At 42.2% G+C, this 18,849-nt stretch overlaps 1 protein-coding gene across 1 annotated transcript; it reads right to left on the bottom strand.

The window, feature by feature from the left end:
* Nucleotides 1–381: 381 nt before the first annotated feature.
* Nucleotides 382–15,496, bottom strand: LOC104279716 (zinc finger protein 462-like; the record flags this gene model as incomplete). Its single annotated transcript, XM_009877092.1, has 5 exons — nucleotides 382–583; nucleotides 1,780–1,894; nucleotides 7,095–7,227; nucleotides 9,588–9,811; nucleotides 15,360–15,496. Coding segments are annotated over 5 exons (811 nt in total), but the record flags the coding sequence as incomplete, so codon positions are not given.
* Between the last annotated feature and the right edge of the window lie 3,353 nt (nucleotides 15,497–18,849).

Below are 18,849 nucleotides of genomic sequence, written 5' to 3'. Positions count from 1 at the left end.
GCACACAAATTTGTGCGTTGAAAGTTGTCCCCCCCTCCACTTCTTCCATGCTCACGACGCTTCCATTCACAAACAATCCGAGTCTCCACTGCAAAGCATGATGTGTAATGTCGGGACACGGGGAGTTGCTTCATTAGTCCAAGATGAACGTAACTTCCCATTGTCAGGATCCAGAAGAGAAGATGCAGTGATGTAATGGAGCCACTTATTCCATCACTTAAATAACTTTAATATACACACACTCACACGGGTACCAGTGCTTTGAAAATAGATCATTCAGTCCTAAAAGCAGCTTTATGTCTTCCTTCTGCCCGCCCCACCCCACCCACCCCACCCCATTCATCGCTGTTCAAGTACGTTGTTTAGAATCACACCACATGCCTATTCAATTTTGGCCTCTGAGTTGTCTTGGAGAGGTTTGTCAGCAGCGACCACGTTGACTGCTGTTTCACTGTTGTGGGAGTAGTCCACCACCATTTTCTCAATGTCTTCTTTTTCTTCTGGCAGTGTACTAACAGTTTCTTCTACGTCTTCCTTAGGCTGGCTGTCCTCACTGGTCCTGTGCTTGCTTTCGTTCAGCGCCCTGGAAAGCACGGCAGCAGCAAACAGAAACGCTTACAGGTGATACAAAGAACAACAGCAAAGCCAACGTGTACGTATCACACAAGGGGGAAAAACTGATCGCTAAAAAGGGAAACAAGCAGCCGCACCATTGCCACCTCATGCTCAGGTGGAGAGGCAGCAGAATGAAGTTACCAGCGGGACCCATGATATTCCAGCTTTGAAACCAAATCTTCATTTGCTCTACACTGAGACAGACCGGAGATGAGGGGAAGATCCTCAATTCTGACTTATAGAAGTTTATTCCCCTTTCTCCAGACTTACAAGGCACCAGACAAAGGCACAGGAAAAGAGTACTTTTCCCACAGAGTTAATGATTCAATAAATTTTTTACTGGTTGCAACATTTCAAGTACTCAGGAGACAAGATTAAGGGTAAGAGAAGTGGTATTCCTCATCCCATCACAGTTAATCTACAATATTGTATTCAAATGCCTTCCACAAGTCCGTATTTTTGAAGCAACTTTGGTCAGCAGAGATCTCTGGTACCGATGAGATCTTCGTCAAAAGGAGGAAAAACAATTGTTCCAGAGATGCCTTTCTTATTTGTGATGCATACCATCCCACAGTGTGCAAATTTCTATAGAAAGGCAAAGATTTTCACTATGAAGATGAACTAGTGAACTTCACTATGCATGTTTTAGGAGGAGTTCGTTCAAACTGGTTCTACTTCCCTTGAAGGTCTGGACTTTTCTCTGCACATAATCCTTTGCACTGCTACGCAAATTGAGCTGTAAGCACGCGAAAGCGGTGTAACAATAAAGGTGTGTGTAGGGGGGAAACCCTGTTCCTTGTATTTTTCGTATAATTTTCTCCCATTTTTATGTCGCTCTGCTGGCACACAAAATCAACAGGACACTGAGATAAAGTTAATCCTGGCCACATGGTATTCACCTTGGGATAATCTTGAGTTTCACAACCACAGTTAAAACCCTAGAGTCTATAGCCAGAGTTAAAAAGGATGAACAGGAATTTCTAATGCAGAGGCATCTGATGGCTGTATCCACACTTGTGACAGACAGAATTGTTCTTCATAGAACTGTGTTTGCCTTCATAATGGGGCTCTCTGAGAGGAGAGGAAAGGAATGGGGTGGGGGGGAATGCACAGAGATTTACTGTTCCCTTTGGCTGTTTGGCGAAGGAATGTAAACCAACTTACATGCCGTGTCTCAGCACGTGTCTCTCCCACTCAGAGCCTTCTGTAAATGATCGGCCACAGAACTCGCATGGGAAGCGCTTCTCTGGAGCACCGCTGTCAGGAAACATCATGGGATCTGCAAAAAGACAGCACAGCCTGTGCATTCAGAAGTGCCAGGGCAAAAAGGGACAACTGTGATCCTACTCTGATCCTCTCTGATGCACCTTATCCCTGAGAAGCAAAAGGACTAACCTGCCCAATAACTGCATTTATGAAAACACAACTGCCCCAAAGCAAAGTGACACCGCAAGTGACAAATCGCATCCTAAGTCTAAAAGCATCTGTGAAAGTAAGGGTAATAAGTTGCTACTCCCTGTCGCTGCAGTTCAACAAATGAAGAGACGGCAGAATTTTAATTCAAAGCCAAAACTGGGAAGTTTAGGACTCAAATGACTTGAGAGCAAACCCAAAAAACTCACTAAAGCCCATCTGTAACGCCTGAATTGATAGTAAAAATAATTTAGGAAAAGAAGACTTGGCATATTTAACAAGTGATCCTCATAATAGACATCTCTTCATCATGAAGTCTCATGGGTTACATCCTGCATCTTAACTGCATAGGTGTTTCATCCCATCCTAATCTTTTATACAAAGTGCTTGAGGCCTCATTTGCAGAAGTGTCAAGCACTTAGTAATACAAGTCAAGTCACTGGCAGCTCAAGGAGCAGTATTTCTGAAAGCCAAACTCCATAAGAACGCAGCCAGCTTTAACAGAAGATGAAGCATTTTCTCACAAATTAAGAAGATCACCACACAAGCCATTAAAAATAATTGCATGGACTATCTCACTTGATTCTTTTGCTGGAAATGAGACAGCACCATCTGCTCACAGCATTAATTCCTTAGCAAGGATTATCCTAAGGAAGAAATCAACAGAACATCTTTCTGACTCCTCCCAAAATACAGAATAAAAGGGATTTTGCTTCATTTTGCTTCTGATCTTTGCTCACTTGATTTCTTCACTCTCGGATTTACTTTGTTCAAGGTCAGCCTATGAACTTAAAATTGCCCACACATTCCCTATTATCCATATGTAAGTCCTGTAAATGTCTTTTGGTGACATATTTCTCATTAGTTGGCCTTTACGAAAGTTACATATGAAATGGTTCTTAACATCATATTTTGCCTCTTCCCTCTGAAACAAAAAACTCAGTTTGCATTTCTTACTGTCAGTGATTTATCGTGCAGCTAAGTAACACAAAGCAAGGCAGTGTGTCCAGAGCAACACCAGAAAGTAAGTCAATGCCACCAGTTCAGCTTCCATCTGGATTTTAGTACCTTATGTGCCATACAAATTCATAAACGCACCGCAACACACAAACTATTCATGCCACAGGGACAAATATTTATGGAGGGTTTTTTCTCACTTTTTTTTTTTCTTTTTACAGGATGCACACCTTAAAATACAAAAACATTTCATGTAAACAGTCTTTTTTTCAATCACATAGATAGTATGCACATTTTGAAATAATACTAAAACAACGAACAAAGCTTTCCATATGTTTTGGGGACAGAAACATTCCTTTGACTGGCACTGAGGAGAAGGTAAAAGTTTTAGGGGCAAATGCTGCTGTTCTGTACATGACCATACGTACTGTAGAGTGCACAACAGGAAGTTTATTTTAGACCTCTGCAGAGAGGAGATACTCGACATAGGGAGTTGGCATTGGTCAGCCTGGAGAAGTCTCTGCGGAGACCCTGTTGCAGCCTTTCAAATCTTAAATGGGGCTTAGGAGAGAGACACTGTACCAAGGTCTGTAGTGACAGGACAAAGGGTAATGTTTTTTAATTGAAAGAGGGTAGGTTTAGCTTGGACATAAGGGAGAAATTTTTTAACACAAGGGTGTTGAGACACTAGAACAGGTTGCCAGAGAAGGTGTGGATGCCCCATCATTAGAAGTATTCAAGGTCAGGTTGGACGCGACTTTAAGCAACCTGATCTGGTGAAATATGTCTCTGTCCAGAGCAGAGTATGATCTTTAAAGGACCCTTCCAACCCAAACCAGTTAATGATTTATACACGGAACTCCCATTAAGATTAGCAACTGCTACTCTAATAAATCCATCACCTCTTGAGAAAACACTATCCTGTTTGCTCTACTTCCCAATCAGTCTTACTCCTAGGGGTGTGAATTAGAACCGCTTCCCTGAAGGAGTGTCAGAAGCTGCTCTTCTCCGGGGCCTGCTGAAAAGAGGTAACAGACTGCACAGACACTTGACCTCTCTGTGGTTTTCCTGCATCACACATGCAAGTGCTCATGCACATCTATTTTTGTCTACTGTGAAAAAACACCTCTTGATTCCAGTTTCTGCTAAGACGAAGACATAAAGGTCAGCAAAGACAAGACAGTCGCTCTACAATGCAGTCTCTACTGGCGAAGATGCTGTTTCCATGGTGTATGCCAGAGGCCTTCTTTTTTCCCCCCTCATCTTCTTCCATCCAGATCAATGTATTTTCAACTATCCTTTACCAGTAGCCAACAAGTTCTTTCTCGTCCCACCCAGGACAGCAGTTCAGCTCTGCTGAGCTCTGCTGCCCAGTTCTGCCTGTTCACACAGGCAATAGTCCACTGTCCAACAGCCCATCTGGGGAAGCAACACACTCTTCTTGCACCTTCAGTGCTGCACATGACAGCCTGAAGTCAAAGTGGTGAATCTTGGGAGCTGTTTGTCTCATGGGAAGAAATCCTGGTTCTGCCAAAGTCACAGACTTCAGAGGGTTCAGACAGCATTTGCTTCCAGATACTCGGAGCACAGAGAGGCACCCTCAGCAAATCCCACTTCCTGCTAACACCACAAAGGCTGAAATTGTCAAAAGCACCCAAGTGGCACACAGGATTACACAGTTTGATGTGGTTTGAAAGCTGTGACAGCATTAGCCACTGTGACAGGCTATATTTATAACCATAGGTCTGGGCCTCTGCTAACAGGGAAAACCATTTCTGCGTTAGATCTATCTTCTAAAAATCCATAGGGAGATCACAGAATCACAGAATTGTCTAGATTGGAAAAGACCTTTAAGCTCATCGAGTCCAATCATTAACCTAACACTGACAAGTCCTTGATGTCAGCATAGAACACAGCATCCAACCATCCCTTCAGTTTCTGTCTTAGCTGCGACTTTTTTCGAAAGCGCACTTCGGATTTTCCACCTTACAGTGGTAGTCCACAACTTGTATAGAAAAATAGCATCAGTACAACTGGATCTTTTCTGAATACCCATGCTGTAGTAGAGACAACAGCTTTCTGCATTTTTTCCACCTATTTATTATAATATATTGCAAAATAGTAACAGATTACAAAGAAGAAAAAATAACAATGGTGAAACATTGACCCTACAGGCCAGTCAGGAAAGAACAGCTGCAAAAAAACCTTGGAAGCATGCATTTTTTTTCAGACTGGTCAACTGAACAAGCATGCAGAAATCATTTTAGCCGGTCACAGATTAAAAAAACCCACAGATACAAGTGAAAAAAACAAAGTTCAAAATAAACACTAGAATTATTAACACACTATTGCTTGCTTAACTATTCATCACATAAAACATGGGGATAACGCTTATCTATTATCCCTGCAAATTTAAATGTCCAGGATAGAGGGTGATATTTTTACATTTTCATGGTGTAACTGAAAGCCAATTTAAACAATGACCTTCATCTTGGTCTGTACCGCTCCACATGGTGCATTTACAGTGATTTGTAAGGCTCGGCAGATAGCACCCTCTTCTCCTTGGTCTAGATACCATGGCTTCCAAGGTCACCTCAGCACCTGTGCTTGTATGTAATAGTGTGGTAATCCTCACAAGGACAGCTTGACTCTTCATCCCCTGCTAGCTCTGAGTCTATACAAAACATTAATCAGCCTGTTACACCTGCAACTAAGGTGAGCTGGTCCTTTAGTCACATCATTACGCAAACACTGTTCCAGCCATGAAGCTCTGAGGGTCAAAGCTGTCCTCGAACAGACACCCAAGCATGTTTCCAAACGAGCTACTAATTCTGAACTTTGAAATGCATACAGAATAAATATCCCTTTAGGTCCCCCTTTGATTTTTCAATTGCTCTACCTAAGGTCTTGCTAGGGATATTTACCTTTAAACCATAAGTGTTTTCCTTTTCAACTCACTTCCTTTTTCATTTAAAATAAAGCTATCACAAACCACACTTGAAGTGCTGGTGATAAGTATAGACCAAATTCATGCTGCAGGGATACTAAGCAAAAGCCATGATTCTGGGATCTTGCTATTAAAAGCTAAGAACCCTGACCCGAGCCCCTCCTCTTCTCTAAATAACCTCTAAATCCAGAAATTAGAATTTTTCAACATCTGAAAAGATACGGGAAGACACAACTTCCGTGAACAATTCCTGAGTGAGTCTGAAAGCTGAAAATTACTGGTGCACCTTCAGTTAAAGTACACAGAACTTGCCCAGCTGCAGTCATTAGCATTAAGAGGGAGAGTGACCCCAGAAACCCGACATTCAGACATCACAGAGCTAAAGATGTTAGAGAATTGTGAAGATACTGCATTTGACTGATCAACTGCACAGCAGAGCAGATTACGTGACACACAGTTTACACCAGATACTGCAATAACCTGATTTTCAGGGGGGAAGGCTGTTGGAAGGGATGGACAAGAAACCCTTAGTTCAATTTACAGAGAACTTACCTTTACCCTGCTGTTCTAACTTTGACCAAACAAAAAACATTAGCAATTAGATTGGCTAGCCTTGCTGTAGTCAGTGGGATTGCACTTAAGATATGAACTTAGGCACACATTTAAACACACAACGGTACAGGTGGCACACGGAGCTACCCTGGCTCCAACAGGACTGACTCTGACAAGGAAAGCTGGGCATAGTTAACAGGCCATTGAGTAGTTTGGCCACAAGCCCCTCATTCCTCCCTTGAACAATGTAGAGTGAAAAGTTACCAAAACATAAAATCTGACAGACTACTAAAATACCCAACTTACGTAGCTTTCCAAGCCCTTGTAGTTGTTATCTGCATGGGCAGAAAAGTCACAGATGCTATCTGTGTTTTCTCATAGTAGGTATTTTCTTAACAGACAGAAAACTTGTAATAAGGATTAGAAACATGAGAGTCCCCCAGGAGCAGTGTCTTCACAAAAGCCCCATTCTGCTCCTGCTGGCATGCCTGCATGGCTCTGCAGGAATGTGCTGCAGAGTCAACAGCTGACCTTACTTGGTGGGACTGGTGGGGTGTGCTGCAGTGCCAGGAAGAAAATAAAAATAAATAAAATGAAGAGCTGCACTGACCTCTCTCTTCAGTCTTGGGGCTTAACTCGTCCTCTTTTTCTTCATCATCACTGCTGGAGCTCTCTGTTTTCCCCTTCATTTGTTCCAACTGGTCCAAGTTAACCCGTCCAACCAGCTCAAAATTACGACTCACCTTTGAAAGAAATACTTCTCTCAGCAATTAACACAATCATCAGCTCATCAGAGAAATCATCATATATACAAACAAAATCAAGTACACCCCAAAGTCTGCTCAGGTACAGGTGACATGCTGTCACTTCATCAATACTCATTTCTTTTCAATTACAGTTATTCTTCTTTTGCTGGTTATTCTGCATTTCTCATTTTTTGGTTTTCAGAAAATTAATGACATTCAGTAACTCCCTGTTAACTTCTTCCTAATTTTTGATGTATTAAAGCAAACAAAAGAATCCAGAAAATGAAAACCACTTTAAGTTGTATCCTCTTTTTGTGAGACTATTTAACTGCTGTGATCAAACACTGCTACTGCACATCCACACCAAAAGAAAATTCTTTGTTTCTGGTTCATTCAGCTTCATTCATGAAAGGATGAGTCTTTTACTAAGCACATGGCTGCTGTGTGCCACATACACTTCCAGTCATTAATAGCAGGTTAATTTTCATTATGAAGGGCTGCAAAGTGCTTTGCAAACGGATAGACTATAATGGGAACACTTCACTCACTAGTCAAATTCAGCTAACCCTAGGGTGAAATGCACCAGCTACTTAATAGCTCTTACCAGCTCTATGAAAGTAGCAGCTTAGGGCATAGAAATCAGGAACCCCACCACATCCAACAGAAAGAGTAGAGGAGCAGTCCAGATTTAAAGTAGCAGCAGACAGCGTGGAGCATGACCAGGACACTAGAGCTAATACTTGTTTGGATGACAAGTGTCCTCTGAGCTCATTGGTCACTGCTGGGAAGGATTTTGGATTCATCTTTCATGTAGGGAGACAGCCCTCCACAGCACAGGCACTGAGCCACGGAAGCAGAGAGGATGGAAACAGAGGAACGAGCGCAGTACAGCACCCCCTGCAAGATGCTGAATGAGATATCAACAGCAGTTGACTACTTTTTATTCCTCTGTGGGAAAGGGAATGTGAATGAACCTAATGAGCATGTGAATTAGACAGCAGTGTACATCTCCAAACAGCAAGTTATCCTAAATGCAGATTCCTAGTACTACTCTGTATACAGACAGCTGTGATGAGGTTCCCCAACTGAGATTTAAACAAAGAAGATCACATGCAAGGCGCTTAACCCAGCTCATGCACAAGGTGCAGTACATATTTGGGTTTCTGAGTCCAGAACTTGCATACAGATTAGTGAGATAGGAACTACCAGAAAGAAATGGGGAAAAGACACCCTAAACTACTGGCACCATTACTGCAGGTCTGGATTGGAAGCAAGAGCTAAGTAAGGGAATAACCTTCCCATCCCTGATGCACTGTGTCAAAACAATGAGGGCTTCCTAGATATGCCAGGTGCCTTGCTGTGGTGACTACAAGGCTTGGAGCATCTCATGTATTGTGTGAACTGCAGAAGACTCTCCAGAAGTAATAAGGTAGAGGGCAGATAAGCACAGCTGGCCAATATAAGTTTACAGAGTTTGTTTTTATAAGACAGCCAAATATTTTTTAAGCACGAAAAGTTTTGCTGGGACTTCTGCTGATAATACTGTCAGTATAAACGTATCTGGCTGTAAGGAAAGTGTCATTCAGTCAATGAAGCAGGAGTGCGTTTTTGGTGAGGACCTAGGCAGCTCAGCTCCAACAGGCGGAGGTATACAGCTGCCTTCCCTGGAAATCTGACAAAGAAGCACTTGTAACAAATGCTCCAAACCACATCTCAGTTCTAGAATTTAAGTGTCCCTCAGCTACATAGCTCTAAGTTACAGAAATTCAAAGCTAATACTCTGTGGAAAACCTCTAAAGACTTCTCAAAGACTGGATCAGGTCTGCACCCAGGCACTCCACTAAAACTACAAAGCTTGGGACCTGGTTATATTTGCTGTTTATCTTTCCCTTGTTAAATGTAAATGGCGATGTATTGCCTTCTTTGTTATTAAAATATGCGTGGCATGTTACACTGCTGAAGTTGCCAGAGCAATCTTATGTTTGGAATCTCCTGACTTTTAGAGAGGCTGAATCACACAACCTTAATATTGTTTCACAACCCTTTCCCCGCCTCTCTTCTTTAAATAAACCTAGCATACACAACTGCCTTTTCCAGATAATCATACTCCGCGTTCAATAGGCTGCCAATTCTGATCAACCTGAACAACTTTAGAAACCCTCAATTTTGAGTTTCTAAACAAAAAAAGAAAGAATACAAAACAGAGGAAGTGAAGCCCAACAAGGGATTAGTTTCCACATTTGGGGAGAAAATAAAAAAACCAGTGGCAAGCTGGCTACTGAGAGATGACATGCAAGTAAAATAGTACACAATTGCAAGGAATAGATTGCTACAAATTAAAACTATTGGGATGTTACCTTGTGCTCATCTCGAAGGTGAGCGTCCAGCTCCTCTGTGTGTTTGGTCTCATAGTAGCAGAGTTGGCATTTGTAAGGTTTCAGTTCATTGTGCTTCTCTATGTGCTGCTGCAAGCTCTCATCGCTGGAGCAGGTAAAGGTACACTTATCACAGCGGAAAACAACTCCCTGCAAGTACTTTGACAGTTTGGAACGGCAGACTTCAATGGGAACGACCCGCTCTTCTGTAGGGACAGGATGGACAACATTCACTTAACAAATTTTGTGAAATACCATGTCCATATGTCAACAGTTTGGGCACTACCATCCACACAGGGAGTAGGATCTGCTATACGGGCAGCTGTACATCTATAACGGAATGGGAGCTAAGCCGGGCCAACACAAAAAAACCACAAGAAAACAATTTTCCCTGCAATGACAAGGTTAATCCTCCAAGGTTGGAAATGCAGAGGTCCTCACAAACATAACTGGTTGGCAAGGATGGGAGTGGAGGTTCTGGGGCAAATGAGGTTCCATCCGTGAGTCAGAGTAGCTAAGTTCAGGAATATAAAACCAGCCATAAATCAATCAGACCAAAAGTCCATTTTGGTTCAGAATTTGACAGCAGGGAGAAATATCTGCTAGAAACGTAAAAAAGGGAAGCTGCAGGGTGCTTCCCAATATATCACCCTGCTAACTCTATATAATCAGAGCTAATATCCTCACTATCACATCTAAAGCTACTCTCTGGGAAATCAGAGGGTAAGCAAGGCAGCACCTTTTCCTGGAAGAGGCTGTGCAGTTCAGCCACAGGCAGAAACTTTCCAGCAGAATCACAGCTTTCAGAAAGCCCCAGTTCAAAATCTTTCACAGGTCATGTCATACTTCCCACAGTTCAGATCACTGATACAGGAGGCATATACTGAAAATGCTCTTGTTGAGCTTTTAAACTCTCCACTTCTCAAGCAAAGCACTGATGTCTAACAAGGCAGCAATTAATTTCAGTCATTTGACAGAGTTAGAATCTGACGTGTACAAATAACACTCATCCACTGTGGTTACTTGAGCTGTGCGCACAAGGGAAACCCCAAATCTGACCCATTAGCTGAGGGTCACCAGAAGATCCTCATTATAGGCTTTCATTACCCAAGTGGCCTTCTGAACTAGAACAATGAAATTTAGTATTGTTACTCCTTGTGGACTGCAGATTAAAGAAGGAGCTTCCATCATCCTCATGCAGCTCACTAATAACAGATTAAAACAAATACGCAGAAAAAAACGAGACCTGAATCTCAGATGGTAGACACGAAGGCTAGGAAAATGTGTGACGTGGCAATCCACATACAGACCTGAGCTGATGGGCTCTTTTCTTTAGTAAGGAGGGTAATATAACATCCAAAGATAGCTACAGAAATACAAACTCCATTGGGGTTTCTGAAAGGTGGCAAAAGCTCCACTGTTCATTCCTTTTTGGCCAGTCCATATGCCACCGCTGCTCACAAGAATTTTTCCTACAGTCCAAGAAAATCCTCCATCCTGCTCAGCTTCTCCCTGAACAGAAAAGTTATCCTATCTTGTAACTTCCTCTATGGCCACTTTAGAAAGTGGAAGTTTTCCCAAAGTCTTGAAAAAACCACCCAACAGTGGATTTTTAATTCTTTGCTATACCAACAACAGCTTCTCTAGCTATAAAGCCACCACTTGTAGCCATTCAGGGTGGGAAAAGGGAAGAGGAGAATAGAGTCTACCTAACAGACAACAGAATTTAAAGCTGTGATTCCAGGGTCATAGGAAGACTTTTTATAAGGTTGTTGGAGCTGTGAGTTTTTGAACTCACCGAAGTAAGTGATGCAGTCAGTTTCAAAAGTGAAAAAGGTAACTGTATTTTTCAAAAGGAGAAATACTAGTTAAAGTATCTGAAAATCCACTTGTCTTCTAACACCTGGCACACATTAAAAAAGCTAAAACACGGGATGGTATAAAAGTTTTTATCTACCAGTCTGGAGTAATGTAGCATTCCCTAATTCACATTAGAAAAATCTATTATCACACATACATTCCCCAAATTAAAAGCAGCACACTAAACATGAGAAAAGCAAAAAAACCATAAATATCAATTCTAGCCTGAAGGATTTCACTTTCAGGGGATAATTTAAAACTTTTACATGGTGTATTCATGTCAGTGAGCTTCCTTCAAACAACAATTTCAGATCTTGCAGCGTTATTTGGATTCAGAACCTCACATTTTGTAAGGTGATGCTCTCATCTCCAGCTTGCCTCTACAAAGCTCTGTTCATTTAATTACTCATTTAGACTGCCTTTATCGTATCTGGACAACTGACAATATTACAACAAACCATAAAGCCCCATACACAAATGGAAAGAGGTAGCTTCTTTATCCATGTGTAGGCTTCTTCAAAATTCAGCAGTGTCTAAATAAAGACTACAGTATATGCATCACAAAAAGATGTCCTGAACTGTGTAACAATTTAGCTAGAAGTGTTAATTAAAAAACAAGAACAAAATAAACACCTAAACCCCACCGTACTGGTTTAGGGAATCCAATCTACCCATTAAACTCAAATATTCAGGCTAGCTGTAATGCAGATCAGGGGTTAAACTGAAAGGCCATTAACACACTAGGTATTTGCACCATACATTTTCTTGCTCCTGGCATAAAACACCCGGCAATTCTATCAGTCCTCAGTTGTAAGGAAAAAATCTTCACTCAGCAACACACCACAGCATAGACAAATTATTTCCTTCCCTTAAAGGTAAACCGAGTACAAACAAAAACGTCCTACTATCTAGACACAGACCAATTATTTGGTCATGTTGGGTGTTTGAAAGTATGCATTTTTGCCTGCAAATTCAAGCTACAGTCACAGAACGTGTAACATTTGCATTCCAGTAGCCAAAAGCAAGCAAGAAGCTGTATGTAGAAGGGGTAATGCCAGAAACAACCACATGCAAGGAATCAGGACACGTAGCAATGAAGCCTTTGGGGAGGTAGATGAATTTGAAAATTTGACTTTTTCATCTTAAAGTTGCAGTTACTAATCAAGAGAAATGGTCTGATTTCTATTAAATGGAAGAACAAAATCACTACCCATATCAGGAAGGGAATACAATGACTGCTAAAAAAAAGGAAAAATAATGCCGTTAAGGATTTCAAAGTAGATCCAATAGTGATCTTGGTAAATTCCACTCAGGTCTCGAAAATATCAATGCATTTCAAAATATGTGATGGGAATGCTACCAGTAGGAATGATGAAAGTCAACTGCATTGTCGAAATTAAAGGCCAGCACCTCTGCTAGCCAGGGAGCAAGAGTTCACTGTCTCCTCTATGTCTTCTCCCTCCAGGCTTGTCTGCCAAAAGGGCCAGGAAGAACTCTAGAGCCAAACTTCTCTTCACCTACCTGCACAGCAGCCTCCACCTGTGTCAGTCCCCTGCTACAGGCCACCTGCAATGAGTCTGTGCTCCATCTGTACCCAGAGAAGGGATGGTGAACCAGTTTTATAGTGATGAGGAACAGGTGATGAGGAACAGGTGAAACATGGAAGAAGACTCTTGGAAGCTTCCTGTTTGCCCTCATTCTTAATGGGAAGTGAATTTCTTGTCTATTTTTTCTCAATGGGAATTCAGGCTTCTAGCTGATACTGCTTGAGCCCTGTAAAATTCGGCTTCTGTAGCCACTCATTAACAGGCAAACATACTCTCAATTTCAAGCACACGCTGTTTCACCAAGAACCAGGGGAGCAGCAACTTGGAAGTAACATGAGTCATGCATCTGCTATCATGTCTTTTACACAGAAGGAACATTAACTATGAATGGATCAAATCCTTCACTCTTGATTTTACACACTGCATCACTCCATCTCAAAAGTAATTTTCTTGGACCACTGCTCTGGTTATGCCCTTGTTTTACCAGTGCAATGGTTATAAAAAAGGGAGGCTAACCAAGACTACATTCACCATCCCACTGTCTCTTTCTCAGTACATGCTAAATCTTGTCAAAATTGTCTGCCCAAGCTACCACACAATTAAACTTAATGGTAGAGTGTTTTTTTTAGCTGAATATATGCACCAGAAAAAGACTTTAAGGAAGGATGCAACTTCCTTTATTACCTGGATGCTTGAAGCCAGAGAAAACCTCCGTCCTTCTCTCAGTGGCCTCTGAGATTCTTTATCAGCTACAACTCCATTTGAATTAAAACTTCTTTTACTTTGTTTTACCTCTCCCAATGTTCTAGTGGATACACCACTACGTCCTTTGTTACTAGCTTTGTTTCACTAGCACAAAGGCTCGAGGTTGGTTTGTGCAACTAAAGCAAGCAACAGCTCTACAAAAATACAGATGGACAGTGTCACTTACCCAGGAGGTAACCACCTCTTTGCAATTGGTCAGAGACAGATCTGTATAGCATGATCTTATGAAGTGCTCCTCCATGTCTACAATTGGACATTCCCAGTGTCAAGTCTATGCAGAATGAGAAACACCCTAACTAGGCCCTTCCAGTTCTCCCTCAAGCCTGTCTATCTGTATTTTAAAGGTATAGCAGTGTCCAGCCAGTGGAGCCTTGGCTCAAAACAGAGTGCACCTCGCAGCACTTGGAACCACATGGTCCCCTGCGAAGCGGTTAACCCTCCTCTCCTCTAAAGTGAGCTAATTCTGGAGTATGCCCTGAAGCTGGGTAAAATCCCACAGAGAAACACCTTCAAAGACAGGAAGTAAAAGCTAAAGCATCTGCCAAGCTCTTACAACCAAGTCAGGCAGCTCTGTAATGTGCTTTCTGAATCACTGACAGGTCATTTTACCCAGATGTTCCATAAGAAAAGCCCTGCTAGCAGACAGAAATTTGTATGAACTCTGCCAGCCTCACTGCTTTGGTACAAGAAGGACTTTAAACTACCAACACTCAAAAATGGTACGTTACAAGGAATTACGATAGCACTTGTCACACCAGGATCTCCTCCAGGAAAAAGATGGCATGCAGAACTTGTGTTTGCTCACCACCAATACCCTACTGTGAAACTCTGCCCAACCTGCAAGCAGGCAGAGTGCCATCCCAACACATGGGTTTGGATTTCAGCAGCCAACAGACCATCTACAAGCATCAAGTGTGATAGCTATGGGCAGGAATCCCAGCCCAAAGAACCCAAACAGCTGTCTCTTCTCAGCTAGCAAGCCTGCAGTTAATAGAATATAGAAATCCCTAATCCCACTTTTAGCTGGCTTAAAAAAAAAGAAGGGAGAGGTGAAGATGAAAAAAGAGTCTTAAAGAAAAGCAAAAATGCAGTAATTCTTGTCTTGATCCCAAGAACATTGAAGAGAAAATTCAAGCAAGTAATCAAGGGATATTTTGGGGCCTCTCCAGTTGACACACCTTGTCACACAGTTAATGACAACAAGGTCTTTATGATAACAAAGACATAAGCAGGAAAAAACTCTGGCCTAGATCAGAGCTGTAAATTAGGGCAACTCTTGCTAAACAGGTGTTTGATGATCGTTAACCTCTCTAGAGGAAAGGCTTATAAACAATTTTAAGTATACCCTGTTTCAGCACTGGCTAACTTTGGATTTTACAGGAAATAAGTAAGATCCGTTACGAATGAAACAAAAGATACACAAGGGCCGATGACTTATTCAACGTACTTATCCTCATGTACAGAGAGGGGAAAATTTAATGATGTACAGAGAGCAGACAAATTAGTAAAATCAGTCTGAGAGACAAGGGTGTTGTTCAGCATTCCCCTCATCAGATACAAACACATACAGGAATATTGTTACCTCTGTGCAGAACTATATGGTCAATCATGTTGCGTTTATATTTGGTGTGATATAGGCAAAGAGGACAGCGAAGGTCTTTGGGTCCTTCCTCAGGAACTGCCGAATGCCCAGCTTCCACGTGCATAGTAAAAGCAGATCTGTGAAACAGGAGGGAGAAATGGAAGCAGTCAGAAGAGGTGTGCAGGGAACGATGAAGTGTCACAGCTCTATAAGGGACGTGTCATGTAAAGTGGCACAGATACCACTCAGCCTTGTCTTCACAGTGCCACGTGGCATTTCAGCAGGGCTACTCACATGAGTAACACATGAGCAGAGGTATTTGCAGGCTTGTATCCTCAAGTAACCAACATTCATTCTGACAAGATATTCTTTTGCATGAGTTGCTCTACTGTAAGTTACAGTCACATTGCTATAGTTAAGATTGCAAAAGAATTCCCATCTTTCGTGCTCATTATTTGTCTTCAGCCTGAAATATTCAGTGTAGTTTCTCTGACAAAGATTAAAATTTTAGCAAGTTTAACAAAAACTATCAACTGTTCTGGACTTGCAAAGATGAGGACAGACTTACTTCTGGAGGCAGATAACATCCTTAACAACCTCTGTCCTCACAGAACAAGTCCAAAACCCACTACAAAGTTTAAATTCAGGACACAAAAGAGACTTGCATTCACAGTGAGTTTGGCACTGGGTAGTTAACTTCGAAAGCATCAGCTATAAGGATCTGGAAACCCAAGACTAAGAATACTCTACTTACCATTGTGGAGGAATTAATGAATACTCCACAGTACTTTTGAACAAAAAAATTCACGCTGGCATTACATGGTTGCATACGTAGAAGTTGCAAGAGACATGCAGACAGAAGAAATTAATGGTACACCTCTCTAACCATAAGCTCAACTACTGAAATGAAAAGTTCTTCAAGACTGTTAGCTTCAACATAAAGCAACTTCCTAATACAAATGGGCCCAGTCCCGAGATCACTGAATTCTACAGGTATATTTCCACTCACTTCAGTAAGTGCTTTCATGCATCTAAGTTCCTACGGTGAGTTGAAAACAAGGTTATTATGGGGTGGTTTTGCCCCCTCTATGGTTTTTTTTAAAGACAGAAAACATGCTGTGCTTCTAAAAGAAGCAATATTTAATCCCTGAATGTTTGAGACATCACATGAAACAACATATGCAACTGCAAACGTGTTTAAATGCTGCTTGATTTAAGATGATTTAATTTCATTCATACAGAAGAAAATGGCACTCACACAATATTCAGAGACTGAATGGGCCTGGCAATCTTTACAACAGATAGCAGTCAGGATAGAATGCACAAGCAGTAAACTTTACCACGGAGGCAGCAAGGCAATGAAGCAACAGAGGCTAGAGACATGCAATTAGAGGTTGCTCTTTGAATTCTCCCAGGTTTGCGTTCAGCCTTTTATTCAACAGAACAACTCCCCTTTATCCAGTCACATCGCTTATTGACAATGGTCTACCAAGAGCGGGTTTGAGACCTCAAATACAAGTGAAAGGTGTTAAGCTTGAGGGTCCAGCATATCAGGAGGAAATGATGAACAGCACAGGCGTACACCCCTTTTTTTTCTTTTTCCTTAGAGAACAACAGCTAAACACACACACAAACACACATAGTACCAAGTTTTTAAATTTTGCACATCTAACTGAATTATTTGAAAAGTCTCTATATGCTGTTGGATATGCTAGAGAATGCTTCGCATTTCAGCTAGATAGATAGTGGGAGAAATAAAATTACATGGAGGGGTTTCCTCAGAAAGTTGTTATAAATTCTCCTGTCTTTCTAGGACACTTGACTGTCCATGCTTCATGCTGGTTGCACCAGGAAATGACCTTATTTTTGCAGAGAAAAAACACTTGAGGATAAAGGACTACCTGTAACTTTCCTTCAGCAACTAAACTGGCACTCAGCTGGACCTGTTTGTGAACAGAGAAGGACTTACAGGTGATGTGATGGCTGGAGGCCATCTTGGGCATAGCAATCACAAACTGATAAGGATTTTTTGATAACAAGGCAATTACAGAGGGGGCTCAGCAGAACTGCTTCCTTGGGATTCTAGAGGGCAGACTTCATCCTGTTTAGGAGCCTGGTTGACAAAGTCACTTGGGAGGCAGTCCTGAAGGGCAAAGGAGTCTAGGAAGACTGGATATTCTTCAGGAAAGAAAACTTAAAGGTGCGTGAGCAGGCTGTACCCATGTGCTGAAAGATGAGCCAGAGAGGAAGACTAGCTTGGCTGGAACTCAGGGAAATAAAGAGAATGTTGGATGTTATCAAAGAGAATGTTGTGAGGTTATGTATGAAGAAAATTAGAAGGGCCAAAGCCTGGCTAGAAATTAATCTGGCTACGGCCGTAAAAGACAACTAAAAATGTTTCTGTGAATACATTAGCAACAAAAGGAGGGCTAAGGAGAATCTCCATCCTTTTATTAGAGGAAGGGGGAAACACAGTGACAAAGGATGAGGAAAAAGCTGAGCTGCTAAATGCCTCCTTTGTCTCAAGTCTTTAATAATAAGACCAGTTGTTCTCTGGGTACCCAGCCCCCTGAGCTGGTAGACATAGCCAGGGAGCAAAAGGAAGACCCCATAATCCAAGGTAAAATGGTCAGTGACCTCCTACACCACCTAGACAAGCAAAAGGACTGGATGTGATCCACCCAAGGGTACTGTGGGAGCTGGTGGAACAGCTCACCAAGCTACTTCCAATTATTTACCAACACTCATGGATAACTGTAGACGTCCCAGTAAACTGGAGGTTAGCAAATCTAGTGATACCCATCTACAGGAAGGAACAGGAGAAGGATCTGGGGAACTACAGGCTTGCCAGTATGACTCAATGCTGGGCAAGTTTATGGAGCAGATCATTTTGAGTGCCATCACATGGCATGTACATGACAACCAGGCAATCAGATCCAGTCAGCACGGGCTGAATGAAAGGCAGGTCCTGCTTGACTAACCTGATCTCTTTTTGTGACAAAGTGACCCGTTAGTGGATGAGAGAAAGGCTGCGGATGTTGTCTACCTCGACTTCCGTACAGCCTTTGACACCGTTTCCCACAGCATTCTCCTGGAGAAAACGGCTGCTCAGGGCTTGGGCGGACGTACCCTTGTAAAACTGGATGTATGGCTGGAGCCAGAGAGTGGTGGTAAATGGAGTTCAATGCAGTTGGTGGCTGGTCACAAGTTCTGCTCCCAAGGGCTCAGTATTGGGGACAGTTCTGTTTAATATCTTTATCAGTGATATGGATGAGAGGATTGACTGTGCCCTCAGAGATTTTGCAGATGACACCAGGCTGGGTGGGAGTGTTGATCTGCTTGAGGGCAGAAAGGCTCTAGAGAGCGATCTGGACAGGCTGAATCAATGTGCCAAGGGCAGCTGTATGACGCTCATCAAGGCCAAGTGCTGGGTCCTGCACTTAGATCACAACAATCCCCTGCAACACTACAGGCTTGGGGAGGAGTGGCT

Source organism: Apaloderma vittatum, unplaced genomic scaffold (genome assembly GCF_000703405.1).
Source record: "Apaloderma vittatum isolate BGI_N311 unplaced genomic scaffold, ASM70340v1 scaffold3639, whole genome shotgun sequence".
Classification (NCBI taxonomy): Eukaryota; Metazoa; Chordata; class Aves; order Trogoniformes; family Trogonidae; genus Apaloderma; species Apaloderma vittatum.
This window is presented reverse-complemented; position numbering and strand designations above follow the sequence as displayed.